The sequence below is a fragment of the Rattus norvegicus genome, chromosome 13 (assembly GCF_021556685.1).
Source record: "Rattus norvegicus strain SHRSP/BbbUtx chromosome 13, alternate assembly SHRSP_T2T, whole genome shotgun sequence".
NCBI lineage: Eukaryota > Metazoa > Chordata > Mammalia > Rodentia > Muridae > Rattus > Rattus norvegicus.
This window is the reverse complement of record NC_141546.1, coordinates 23,350,889-23,364,874: the sequence shown is the minus strand read 5'-3', so window position 1 is coordinate 23,364,874 and position 13,986 is coordinate 23,350,889. Positions and strand designations below refer to the sequence as shown.

The window sequence follows — 13,986 nt, the reverse complement described above, 5'->3', positions numbered from 1 at the left end:
TGATAGAGTGGTTTTTAAAGCACTGCCCATGCAAAAGAAATAAACAGCAATTACATGAAGCAACACATTCCAGCTTGCCCAGCTCAGGAGGAAAACTTGGGGAGGTGTTTGATGGAGACGGATGTATTAGACAAAATAGGAGTCACAAAGAGGAGATGGATCAAAATAAAACCATGTGGAGTCTGAAGGAGCAGCAAAGGGACTGCTGATGCTTTTGTATCCAAAGTCTTCTTCCCAAACTTTGGGATCATCAGAAAGCAAGCCACCCCACCTGTTCCTCCTGTCAATACTGCTGGATGGAAGGAACTGTGCACTGGATAGTGGAAACGTTGATGCTCGTGACTGTGATAATCTACTTGGTGTCCTAGTCGTTACTCAGCTCACTGGGCTGATCATTTTTCCTGCCTCTGGAGAGTAAATCTTGCCAAATCTTTCCTGAGCCTGGAGATGACCGGGGTTTGAATCCTGACATCCACATGTTAGCTAACAAGCATCTGTAGCCCCAGTTGCAAAGGATCCAATACTCTCTTCTGATCTCCATGAGCACTGCTCACACAGCGCACAGACATATATGCAGACAAAATACCCATATACATACAATAAAAAATGAATCCTTAAAAAGAGTACTTCCTCAAAGTCCCTACCATTTCAAATTGGTTTGCTTCATTAATAAGCTTAAAAGATGAAATAGCTGTATAAAGAATGCAAGGATTGTGTCTCATAACAAAAAGAAGTCACTAAGAAGAAATGAAGGAAGGAGGAGGTCAATGTCAGAACAGGAAGAATGGCTCAGTTTCCTGCAAGACCTGCTTCAGCCACCCTTCCCTGTGCAATGGCAGCTGGAAAGAGGACCGTTACTGTGAAGGGCAGGAAAGCTGGACCAGGAAGAAGAAGTATACTTGTTAGAGGTGAGCCTCACTGATTCCTCATAATGGAAGGGCCAGTGGCCATTTCAGAGCAGCAGGGGAAAGCAGAGGTCATGAACTCTGAGTGCTATTTCAGATGCAAAGATGAGGCCCCAAGAACATGCATTCGCCTGTCCTTTTGTAGCCTGGAGCTTGACATGAAACCAACAGTTTTCCTGAAAAGTGTTTTAATATACACTGTGTCCAGGCAAGAACTGTTCTTACTGTATGGCCAGCATTACAGCTCTGGAAGATTAAATAAAACAGAGAAGAGTGTCTCCAAGCTGTCCACATCTTGCCTACCACTCCAGTGATGAAGAGCAACTAGCCATAGACAGGCATTCTCTGAGGGAGAGCAAACAGACAGAGCGGAGTTCATGAGTAATGATGGCATGACGACAAAAGAATTCAATATGGAAAACTGAGAAAAACCAGACCTTTAGAAGAGACTTGCCACCTTCTTGGTCAGGGTCGGACACATGATAAAAATAGCATTGTCCCGTGCCAAATGAATACTGACTGGGACATTGACATATCCTTGAGCCATCTCTTAAATAAGTCTCCACCTCTTCCTATCTTCTCTGGATTGAAAAGATATCACGGGGCATCTCCATGAAGTACGGCACATATGCAAAGGGGGTTAAGAGTGCTGCCTACAGGATATCTGTGAATAGAAGAACCCTAGAAATAGAACCAAGTTTCCCCAAGCACATTTAACCACATCCTGAGGTTTGAATCTCTCATAATGGTCTAAGGACTAACTTAACAGTATTTTTCCATAAGGAGGAAGGTAACCTAAACAAAATCAATACCAGTCTGCATTGTGTTGACCTCCAAATCATAGAAGGTGAATTTATATGCTTGAAAGTGTAGAGCAGTAAAGATTAGGGAGAAAGCAAGGCTACTTCATTAACAGGTGGAGAGATCTGGCTTCTGGTGACAGAGGGTGGGAACAAAACTCAGGGGCGGCTTGTGGGATTCCGTGCACAACTGCAGCAGCAGGTGGTCTGTTTCAGGCACTCAGCCAAAACCCACATGCCCTTGTTTTACAAGGGGAAAACATATTACCATTCCCCTCAACACATCAAAAGCCAGAGTAGATTCAAGGGGAGTAGACTCTGCCACAGAAAAGTAGACTCTGGGTTCCATTGTGTCGGATGAAAAAGAGGAATGGGCGGTTGGCATTAAATTCCACCCTGGACGGAAGGGCCTTCTCTGCAACCACAGCCCCACTGGCTGCAGCTGCCTGGGTGCCCATCTCATCCACTTCCACAAAGGTCTTGTGGACAACTTTGGACAAATGCAGACTGGGACTCTTAGAGATTCCAGTAAGGTCAGCCTTTGTTCCATCAAAGACATCCCTAATGCCCATATCCTGTAGAACCGAGTTGAGGTCGTAGCTATCTTCCATGATGAACTGGGGGAAGGAAATGGCTACGGGTTTTTCTGACATGTTTTCTGGGTTACTCCAGGCAAGTAGTTTTTCGTGGTTTATTTTCTTTTCAAGCTGTAAGAGGGGGAAAAAAGTTTAAGGTCAAATCATAAACCTGAGAAAGTATCTGTTATTTCAAATCCCTGAGTTAATCCATTTTAATAGTCAGTTACAGATGCTCCAAAGACTTTCTCTAAACCTCAAAATAGTTTCTTTTTAATCTCTCCTCTCTAGACTTCACTTAAATCTTTCCTCCCTAAAATTACAGGATAACACTGCCACTGCAAAGTAAATTTTCCTTTCCATGAAGCAGGGATAACATGAAAAGGCTCTTCCAAACACTAACCAAAGAAATACATAGGATATAATTAGTACACATTAAAATAATGCTGCTGCATCATGTATTTTGAACAATGAAAGTTATTATAATTACCATGTTGATAATTCTGTCTGTCTTCTATACATTTATCTATTTACCTATCTTGTCTTTGCTCCTAGGCTTCATTCATTTCTTTCTTATAGCATAAGTATTACTGCTTCTACCAAAGAGCATGCTCTCAAAAAATATACAACTAGGCAGTCGGATAGTCTAAGGCAGAGGCCAAAGGTCAAGCTATTTTATCTGTAGAAATCCTCAAGCTATTCAGCATACAGATTCTCTGATCTACAAAGCAATTGCAGAAGTCTGTGAACTTGATCAGGGAAAACTCTTGTTCTGGCGTTTACTCACTGAGTTGAAACTAGTAAGGAATAAATATCTAATTTCATTCAGATTCCATGTGCTCTCCAATGTGTCTATCAGCTAAGATAGCACCCTTCTTGGATGATGGGCACTAGCATTGCTCCTCGGTGATCTGGAATTTGTACGAATGTGTCAATGAAGCTCTACCTCTTGCAGGCTCTTCACATTGTCTTCTGAGGAAGATGGAAGCAGGACCAGCATGCTGAGTTTGCCCGTGGTATACTTCATTTCCAGGATCTGTGCCTGCAGCTCCTCAATGAAGCCAATTCTAAACTGACCCTTCTGATTCATCATCTTAACAGTCTTCTTTTCATTCTGCAATGTACAGAAGTACACACAGATTACAAAGGTAATAAAAAGCTCAAAGGCCATAAAAAAACTCAAACATCCCTTGCCCCAACATTCCTGAGAAGGAAGGTGCTTTAAGAAGGAAAGGGGCAACAGCTGGAATAATAATAAAAATAATAATAATAATAACAACAACAAATGCAAAAAAGGAAGGGAAGGATCTACAGCAGAAGTCCATAGTCAAGCCAGTGATCCAACCTAACACATCTCTCTGCCTGAAAATCAATAATGTGCCCTCCTGCTTTACAAAAACTTTATCTTCCCATGTCTTTCATCAGCTCCTTAGTTCCCATCACTACTTACTGTTTTCAGTCCAAAGATTTCTCACACCCTAATCAGCCAAAGCAGGTTCGGAAAGCCCAGAGTCTTCATTGTCCAACATATCCCAAACCCTTGTCTTCATTCACCTTTGTCCCTTTTGCCTGAATGACTCTATTTGGCACCAAGAGGAACCTCAGTTAAACACTAATCATCTGTACATTAAAAATGACACCTGTGTTCAAAAGCTTCCTTCAGAGGCAAAGGCACTACCCTCAGCACCTCCACTTGGCAGTAACATGGAGATAGGGGAGGTTGTCAACATACAAATGAGGACATAGCATGCTTGTAAAACAAACTTGTTAGCACAGCTAACTGGCTAACATGTGATTAGCTGGGATCTGACCTCTGACATTCCCTCCGATCTTAAATTATCTGGCTTAGAACATAAAACATGTGAACTAATAAAGATATGAATTTTTACCCATGGCTAGTTAACTCAGCTTGCACCTTTTCCCTCAGGCCTCAACTGGAGATAATACCACTCCTTGCATAATGCTCGTTCAGATAAAAGTGAGTTAATGAAATAATATCCAGGATCTATCAGGTTGATCTGCTCTTTTCTCAACTACCAACAATATGCCAGACCACTTTCCCCAGGAAACATATATTCAGAGTGTTTATAGTTCTGGACAAGGGGAAAGCGGACAGATAAGTCTCAGGAGAGATGCCCAGGGGGTATTGAAAATTAAAGGAAAGCTGAATTGCCTCATATGTTAAGTGAGACCAGAAGCAAATTAAAATTGAAGAGGCCCATCTTTTTTCTTACACGTATACATTGGTTTGGTTTGATTTGGTTCTATGTCATTCTAATTTATGACAAGGTCTGCTATTCTTTATGTAGATTAGGCTGGATTTGAACCTGTGATCCTCTTACTCTGCCTCCTAAGTGCTGGGTTTATAGGAATGCACCAATCTACACAAACTTTTAATTGGGTGTATGTGTTTAGTATTATGGATGTTCTGAAATGTTTGTTGTGTTACAAAATAGCTATTTTTAAAATGTTCAGTGGACTTTAGGTACTGGCCTTTATAAAATCACAAATGGCTTATTATAATTGTAAGCCACCTAAGCATTTGTCTTGAGTCTTTAGATACTCACCCTGATCACCATGAGTAAAATTAGGAGCAGACTACCTACAAAATGGCAGCTAATACAGTAAGTACCTCACTGAGACAGAAAGGTGCATCAACAGTGTTTTCAGAGTCGAATTCTTTCTCCCACTTGGCCTTGAAGTAAACAGCATTCACCAGCACCAGCACAGTCGAATTATCAATAGCCTCCTTGTCAAACAGTTCTTTGATTTTTCCTAGAAAAGCATGCCAGAGCATGTGTTGCATGAAAAGTATTCATGGAGACATTCAACAGTGTCTAATTCAAGCGCTTGCCCAAGAAACCCAGAGTGTTAGGGGTTATGGAGGAGAACTCTCACTGCCCTGGAGGAAGACCCAATCCTGAACACTGCAAACATAAGCATCTCCTCTATTTTCTTGGCAATTTTGATTTAAAATTGTCATAAACATCTATAGTTTATACATCTCATTATATACCTAATTGCCTGACTTTTATAATATCCTAGATAAGGTAATGACAATATGAACTTCCTAGTTTTAGGGATGTTACTGAGGCTTAGTATATGCTCTCACATATAAACAGATAGCTAGATGATACACGCACACACACACACACACACACACACACACACACACACACACGGCCATGGTATAAAGCTTACTTTGTAAGCTTTGTAGAGGCTTATACACCCTCTTTAATTTCACCTCAAAAGAAGTTTCATTCAGTTTTGTAAATACACACATTCATTTGCAGAAGGGAGCACCTTCTAAGCCCCACCTAGATATTATGCCTTGAGAAGGACCAACAGTTGTCCCTTCTTCATGGAGTAATTTGATGTAAGCTACAAAAGCAGATGCCAAATAGTCAAAAAAGGAACAAAATGAAGGATGAGCTAAGACTGATTCTAGACCAGGCACCCTGTGGTATGAAAGTAAGGACAACGAAAAGCACCCAAAAAAATGTCAAGAGGTGGCCTTGCTGCTGAGATCCGGTACTAGTCTATTTTAAGACATGTCCACTTTACAGCAGATGCTGGCGAGGATGTGGAGAAAGAGGAACACTCCTCCATTGTTGGTGGGATTGCAGACTGGTAAAACCATTCTGGAAATCAGTCTGGAGGTTCCTCAGAAAATTGGACATTGAACTGCCTGAGGATCCAGCCATACCTCTCTTGGGCATATACCCAAAAGATGCCTCAACATATAAAAGAGACACGTGCTCCACTATGTTCATCGCAGCCTTATTTATAATAGCCAGAAACTGGAAAGAACCCAGATGCCCTTCAACAGAGGAATGGATACAGAAAATGTGGTACATCTACACAATGGAATATTACTCAGCTATCAAAAACAACGAGTTTATGAAATTCGTAGGCAAATGGTTGGAACTGGAAAATATCATCCTGAGTGAGCTAACCCACTCACAGAAAGACATACATGGCATGCAATCATTGATAAGTGGCTATTAGCCCAAATGCTTGAATTACCCTAGATCCCTAGAACAAAGGAAACTCAAGACGGATGATCAAAATGTGAATGCTTCACTCCTTCTTTAAATGAGGAAAAAGAATACCCTTGGCAGGGAAGGGAGAGGCAAAGATTAAAACAGAGACTGAAGGAACACCCATTCAGAGCCTGCCCCACAGGTGGCCCATACATATACAGCCACCCAATTAGACAAGATGGATGAAGCAAAGAAGTGCAGACCGACAGGAGCCGGATGTAGATCGCTCCTGAGAGACACAGCCAGAATACAGCAAATACAGAGGCGAATGCCAGCAGCAAACCACTGAACTGAGAATAGGTCCCCCGTTGAAGGAATCAGAGAAAGAACTGGAAGAGCTTGAAGGTGCTCGAGACCCCAAAAGTACAACAATGTCAAGCAACCAGAGCTTCCAGGGACTAAGCCACTACCTAAAGACTATACATGGACTGACCCTGGACTCTGTCCCCATAGGTAGCAATGAATATCCTAGTAAGAGCACCAGTGGAAGGGGAAGCCCTGGGTCCTGCTAAGACTGAACCCCCAGTGAACTAGACTATGCGGGGAGGGTGGCAATGGGGGGAGGTTTGGGAGGGGAACACCCACAAGGAAGGGGAGGGGGGAGGGTGATGTCTGTCCGGAAACCGGGAAAGGGAATAACACTTGAAATGTATATAAGAAATACTCAAGATAATAAAAAAAAAATAAAAAAAAAAGACATGTCCACTTTAAATCACCAAGCACTTGAATGCATACTGAGGTCTTAATGAGGGAAGATCCTTTTATGTGGAGATACAGTATAAGGCTATAAACAGATTCTATCACATCATGTCCTCATCAACCACACTTAAAATACTCTAGGAAAGCTAACTCACTAAAGAGAAAACACATATTAGCGTTTAGACAGGATTTCTTCACCAAACCTTCTAGATAGCTGAATGGAATCTTGAAAGTGCAGGAATTCCGAGGCACACAGAACAGCAAAGTAAATAATTGGAGGCTGTTAAAGATTTCACTTAAGAAAACACCATTCGCAAGTTGACCTTAACTCCATGTTAAGAGTACAGGAAACTAGAAAACAGCATCCTGAGTGAGGTAACCCAGACCCAAAAGGACAGGCATGGTCTGTCAACTGATAAGTAGATATTAGCTATAAATCACAGAATACCCATGATATATCCACAGACCAAAGCAGTTAAACAAGAAGGAAGGCCCAAGCAAGAATGCTTGAATCACGCTTAGAAGGAGAACCAAAATAGTCATAAGAGACAGAAGGAGGCAGAAAACTGGGTAAGAGAGAGAAGGCAGAATCAGGTGTAGAGAGAGACAAGATAGACAGGAGAAGGAATAGAAATCTGCAGCTGCAGCTGTCAAAGGCAACGAGTTTATGAGGTTCGTGGGCAGATGGTTGGAACTGGAGAGTATCGTCCTGAGTGGGCTAACCCACTCACGGAAGGACATACATGGTGTGCACTCATTGGTGGGTGGCTATTAGCCCAAATGCTTGAATTACCCTAGATCCCTAGAACAGAGGAAACTCAAGACGGATGATCAGAATGTGAATGCTTCACTCCTTCTTTGAATGAGGAAAAAGAATACCCTTGGCAGGGAAGGGAGAGGCAAAGATTAAAACAGAGACTGAAGGAACACCCATTCAGAGCCTGCCCCACATATGGCCCATACATATACAGCCACCCAATTAGACAAGATGGATGAAGCAAAGAAGTGCAGACCAACAGGAGCCGGATGTAGATCGCTCCTGAGAGACACAGCCAGAATACAGCAAATACAGAGGCGAATGCCAGCAGCAAACCACTGAACTGAGAATGGGTCCCCCGTTGAAGGAATCGGAGAAAGAACTGGAAGAGCTTGAAGGTGCTCGAGACCCCAAAAGTACAACAATGTCAAGCAACCAGAGCTTCCAGGGACTAAGCCACTACCTAAAGACTATACATGGACTGACCCTGGACTCTGTCCCCATAGGTAGCAATGAATATCCTAGTAAGAGCACCAGTGGAAGGGGAAGCCCTGGGTCCTGCTAAGACTGAACCCCCAGTGAACTAGACTATGCGGGGAGGGTGGCAATGGGGGGAGGTTTGGGAGGGGAACACCCACAAGGAAGGGGAGGGGGGAGGGTGATGTCTGTCCGGAAACCGGGAAAGGGAATAACACTTGAAATGTATATAAGAAATACTCAAGATAATAAAAAAAATAAAATAAAAAAAAAAGAATAAATGAAAAAAAAAAAGAAATCTGCAGCTGTCTGGGGGTGTGAAGGGGGTGGGACTCTCTACGGAGTACTAGAGACCTAAGATAGGAGAGGTTCCCAGGAGTCAATTCTGGAGATGCCTAATAGTGAGGTCATAGAACCTAAATAGGTTACCTCTTATAACCAGGCAGGATCCCCAGTGGTGGGATAAGCACACCAGCCCACGCATAAAATTTTTGACCCAAAATTTTCACTGTCTAAAAAAATGCAGGGATGGAGCAGAAACAGAAGGATTGGCCAACCAATAATCAGCCCAACTTGAGACCCACCCACGGGCAGCATCAATCCCTGACATTATTAATGAGATTATTAGACTTGCAGACAGGAGCCCAGCAAAACTGTGCTCTGAGAGGCTCTACCCAGCAGCAGACTTAAACAGATGCAGATACCCACAACCAATTCCTGGATTGAGGTTGGGGATACTTATGGAAGAGTTGGAGGAAGGGTTGAAGGCCCTGAAGGAGATGGAAACCCCCAGGAAGAACAACAGAGTCAACCAACCTGGAACCCTGGGAGCTCTCAGAGCCAACAACCAAAGAACATACATGGGCTGGAACGTGGTCCCGGGACATAAGTAGCAGGTGTGCAGCTCAGTCTCCCTGGCTGCTTTGTCTGACCTCAGTGGGAGAGGATAAGCCTAATCTGGCAGGCTTGATGTGCCAGGGTTGGGGAATGCCCAAGGGGCCCCATCCTCTCAGAGGAGAAGGGGCGAGGGAAAGGGAGAACTCTGTGAGGGAGGGGCCAGAAGGGAGAACAGCATTTGGGATGTAACTAAATATATAAATAGTACAGGACATGAGAAGTATGTGCCTTCAAAAACAAGAAGGAAACAGAAAGCAGTACCAAAAGCAACTGGAAATAAACCAACCACTGTTGTTCCCTGGCTGTCAGTCACTCAGGTGTACAAGTGCCCTGAGTCAGAGTCTCAAATTTAGAGGCAGGAGATGCAGTGGCTCACCTTTCCCTCTGCTTCTCCAAACATTGAACAGGAATAACTCCAACTCCACAATGACAATCATTAGATGCCCTCTTCTAACACTTAGTCCTGAGATGAAGAGCTCACTTTTATAAAGTATGCATGCACAGGTGGGGGCAGGGCACTCTCCACCTAGAGATTCAAGCCTGCTGGTACCCTGCCTTCAGACTTAATGACTGACAAAACCACATGTCACTTCCCCTCTGAGAGGCCTGAGTTGATTGGAGTCTCTCTCTACCATGGTAATAGTGGAAAAGGTCTGGAGGGAGATGAGACAAGCAGCAAGTGAGCTACAAGTTAAAAGGGGAAATGGAAAAATGACTGAGAGGAGAGTTTACGTCTCTCCCTTATTGGCTGGGTTCAAAATCCACTTTAAAAGGAAGAGGCCAAACTCCCATTTAATGTATTTATTACTGGAATCTGGTGAGTAACAATCTGCACTTATATACAGCCATAAATAAGAATGAAATTATGCTACTTGCAGCAACATGAACGAAAGTGGACATCATCAGGGTAGGCAAAATAAGCCAGATGCAGAAAGACAAGTGGCCCGGGTCTCCTCTTATATCAGGATTCTACACTCAGCTGTCTATAACACTAAAGGGGAAAACTGGCCACAGGAGGGTAGAAGAGCTCTCAAGACAGAATGGAGGGGCAAACAAGAGTGGGCAATGGGGAAAGGAACATAAAATATTGCCTATTTTCTCTCACCTAGAGAATCTGAAGTCACACAGAGGAAAGGATACACAAGCAGCAGGAGGGCTATTTCAGAAGGAGAGAGACAGAGCTGGGGAAGTGGGTGGGCAGATCTAAGCAAATGACAATGATTACACGTAAATACATCAGGATATCATTATAAAAGCCACTTTATACATTAATTTTTAAAAATACATTTAAATCATTTCCCTGTCTCACAATGCTAGCTTCCCTTCATTCTTAATTTCTCATGTAAAAATCATCCTAAAAACATATATGCATGGGTAGATTCTTATACATATTTCTATATCGATTCCAAGTACATATAAGGAATTATGTACACTACTGTAGCTTTCAATATTGTAATTGTATAATTTTAATGTTTTAGATTATTTTGTTACATGATAGAAATTATAAGTAAAAGTGGAGTCTTCAGTAATTTGAATATGACAGGTGGATGTTTTATAGAAAAGATGAGCTTTGGTCCTAAGGACAAAGAGACATTCCGTGCTGTAAGCGTTGCTGTTTCTTTTTTTTTACATTTTTTTTATTAACTTGAGTATTTCTTATATACATTTCGAGTGTTAGCGTTGCTGTTTCTAACAGAGGTAACTGTCCAGTCACAGCACGCAAAGGAAACCCCAGAATAGAAACACTGGAATACGAGACACGACTGAAAAGTCATGGGCTGGCAAGATAGTTCAGAGGTAAAGTCACTCGCTCGGAAGCCTGACAACATGCGCTGAATTCTAGGATACACCTGGGAGGAGAGAACCGACCGGCTACTGCAAGTAGTCCTCTGACATCCACATGTCAAGCACATGCCCACATGAATACACACATGCACACACAACAAGTAAATAAATGCAATTGCAAACACCTTTAAAAATAAGAGATCCTAGGAGAAAACAGAAAATCAGAGACAAATGTTAAAATTGCCCAGTTAGCCCCCACCCTGAACTCACCCAGACTTGTCTGATGCTGAGGTGGGGGAGGGGCACTGCTTTTCTTTGAAATGGAAGGGAATGAATGCCAGCCTCACTGCTCAGACCTTTCTTACCTTGGCTTTGACTTTCAACCCAGAAGTTAATCTCTTCTCTTGATTTCTCCGTATCCTTCTGGAAATCTACACTTTCGATTGTTGTGTGGTAAAATTCAGTTATGTCATCAGAGTATTCCTGTTCAATTCAAATACATGGGAAAGAGCATGACAAACTCATACAGAGCTGCTAGTCATTAAGATAAGAAGGTAACCAGGAGATCCTGGAAAAGAAATTCCTGGCCATCTAACATCAGGAGACTCGAAGCACCATAAGGGATCGTAGAGCCATCCTTTCTGTCTTAGTAGGCACACAAGACACAACAGATGACTATCAGAGACCCCATTTGGAAGACAGCCGCATGGATACCTTACGAAGCTCATTCATGTACCAATGGGCTGTGAACTACATGACCCTTTTTATCCATGCTGTGCCATTTAAAAGTGGCCTCCTAAGCCCAAGGTGAAAACTTGGGGAGACAGAAGTGTGGAACCTCAGAAGCAGGTCACAGATATGCACCATTTAATAGCCCCATGGACTCACTTATTTACAGAGTATGCTCTGTGGATACCTTTCCCTGATACTCACCGGGCAGATTGGGAATTCCTGCTCTCCATAGAGTCTGTTGGCCATACTCAGAGTATAATGAGCTTTGTCTCTGTCTATTCTGGAGAGAAGTTTCCCAAAGTGGCAGCCAAGCAATCGATGCTCATTTGTAGATTCACCCTAACAAAAGAAGAAAGAAATGGTTTCCTAGTAATTGGAAAGTTCAGCACCACTAAAGGGAAGGTATTTTTAAAGGAGCAATGCAGAGCTGGCCAGGGAGATAGATGGCATTGTCCTGTGTTACCAGGTTTGGGGAGGCACCGCTAAGGACATGGAAAAGATGTAGGCAGAAGGGAGTTGCAGGTCCTATGTAATTACTGCTGTTGGTGACTGCCTGCGCCTACTCTTCAGAGTAAGCAGGTATCACCAAGTACAGCAGAGGCACAGTGAGCAGTTAGCAAAGAGGAGCGTTTTCTGACACTCACCTGCTGACCCTGAGAAGCTGTGGTTTGTTTTTGCCCTTCCAGAGAGCTGTCAGATGCTTTGCTTTTTGAAGAGGGTTCACTGGGCTCTTTGCGTTCATCCTTGGGAAGCTCATTGAAATGTAATACCTGTGTAGTAATAACAGAGGGCAGATGAAGAATATGAAACATGGGAAGCCTACAAAATAATCAGCGATAGTTCACAGAAGTGGGGCTCACTGAATACTGCCCTCGCCCTCTGAATACGTTTAAGACAGTGGACAAGCTACACAGAGTCCTGAGTCCTATCCCCACACATTCCTTTAACTCAGTGGATTAGAAGTTCCAGATTATCCTCAGCTTCATCGAAAGTTTGGGGTCAGCCCATGCTACATGACACCTTTTCCCAACATGGAGCAGAAAGAAAAGATAAAACTAGAATAAATATAGCCAAACCAAGGAAAAGCAGGAATTAAGAGCTATGTGCCATTAACAACCTATACTTCTCCATGCCCACTCTTGATTGAGTGTAAATATAAAATGCACATGAGGTCTTGGGGATAGAATGAAAGATAGTGTAAAATACCCCAGCATAATGCATTTTGATTATGTATTGATCAAATATTGTGGAAATGTTGACTTACCTTAAACTTATTATTAAACTTAGCCTTATCTTTTGGAATTTTTATGTGACTCCTTAAAGCATTTTAAGTTCATACATGACTTGAGTTGTATCGTGTTGGACAGCGCTGGTCAGGGCAGTGAATGTAACACGAGACAGCTCCCCAGCACCTCAGAGGAAGTGGAGAAAGAGAGGCATACTCTGCACAGCTCAGATCTAGGTTACTGGAAGGTACCACCAACTGCATGAAGGAAAGAACATCGGCTGCTCCCGGAAGTTACTAACCCCATTCCACAGTTAAGCGTTGCTTAAGGAAGAAGAAGTAACAGTAAATCAGGTAAAAGTAGATGCAAAAGCATAATGACCCAGAGTAATTCTGCCTCCACCTGTGACTCCAACTCCTCCATGTTCAGGAACGGCAGCCTCATTGATACCTAACCTTTGTGCTGGGTGATAGAGCCAAGGAGGTTCAAGGCCAGCCTCAGAAGGGTCTTGTCGTGTGCACTCACTTGTCCTACAGTAATTTATTTGGTGGCTACACTAGGCCATTGCTGCTGTAGAACACAATATCTCTGAAATCGTGTAGTAATACAGAAGGTATAAAAATAATATACATAGTGCTTCGTTACTGTGTGCACAGTGATCGAAAGTGCTCCACGGGTAAAAGTGACTGGGTTCTTGTATGGGATTGGGAGCTTGGATGGAGCCTTAGATTGGAAGATTACAGTGAGTCTCTTAAAGGTTGGAAACATTGATGAAGGAGAAAGTAGATAAAACAATTAGGTATCTGAGTGTGGTAGTTAGAACAAAATGGCCCCCATGAGCTCAAGTTTGAGTACCTAGCCCCTCACTAGCGGAACTGGTTTGAAAGGATGAGAATAGGTAGCCTTCTGGAGGCAGGGTATCACTGGTTGGGGGATCAAAGGTTTCAAGACTTGCACTATTCCCAGGGTGCTCTCTCTGCCTCCTGTCTGTTCATCATGATGTGCCTCTCAGCTATTCCTACTGCCATGCCTTTGCTCTGCCATCATGGACTCCAAACCCCTGAAACTGTAAGCCCAATCGAATGGTTCC

The 13,986-nt window shown here is 42.9% G+C and overlaps 1 protein-coding gene across 3 annotated transcripts in view; it reads right to left on the bottom strand.

Annotated features, from left to right (window-relative positions):
- Positions 1 to 1,726: 1,726 nt before the first annotated feature.
- The window catches only part of Serpinb12 (serpin family B member 12), a 31,506-nt gene continuing 19,246 nt past the window's right edge, over positions 1,727 to 13,986 (bottom strand). For all 3 annotated transcript variants that reach the window (XM_087580556.1, NM_001135867.2, XM_087580557.1), the window contains 6 exons: positions 12,315 to 12,440; positions 11,872 to 12,009; positions 11,304 to 11,421; positions 4,913 to 5,055; positions 3,227 to 3,394; positions 1,727 to 2,412 (listed from right to left, as the gene is read on the bottom strand). In XM_087580556.1, coding sequence (XP_087436682.1) covers positions 2,008 to 2,412; positions 3,227 to 3,394; positions 4,913 to 5,055; positions 11,304 to 11,421; positions 11,872 to 12,009; positions 12,315 to 12,440 — 1,098 coding nt within the window. In that variant the 3' untranslated portion in view covers positions 1,727 to 2,007. The remainder of the gene's footprint in view (positions 2,413 to 3,226; positions 3,395 to 4,912; positions 5,056 to 11,303; positions 11,422 to 11,871; positions 12,010 to 12,314; positions 12,441 to 13,986) is intronic.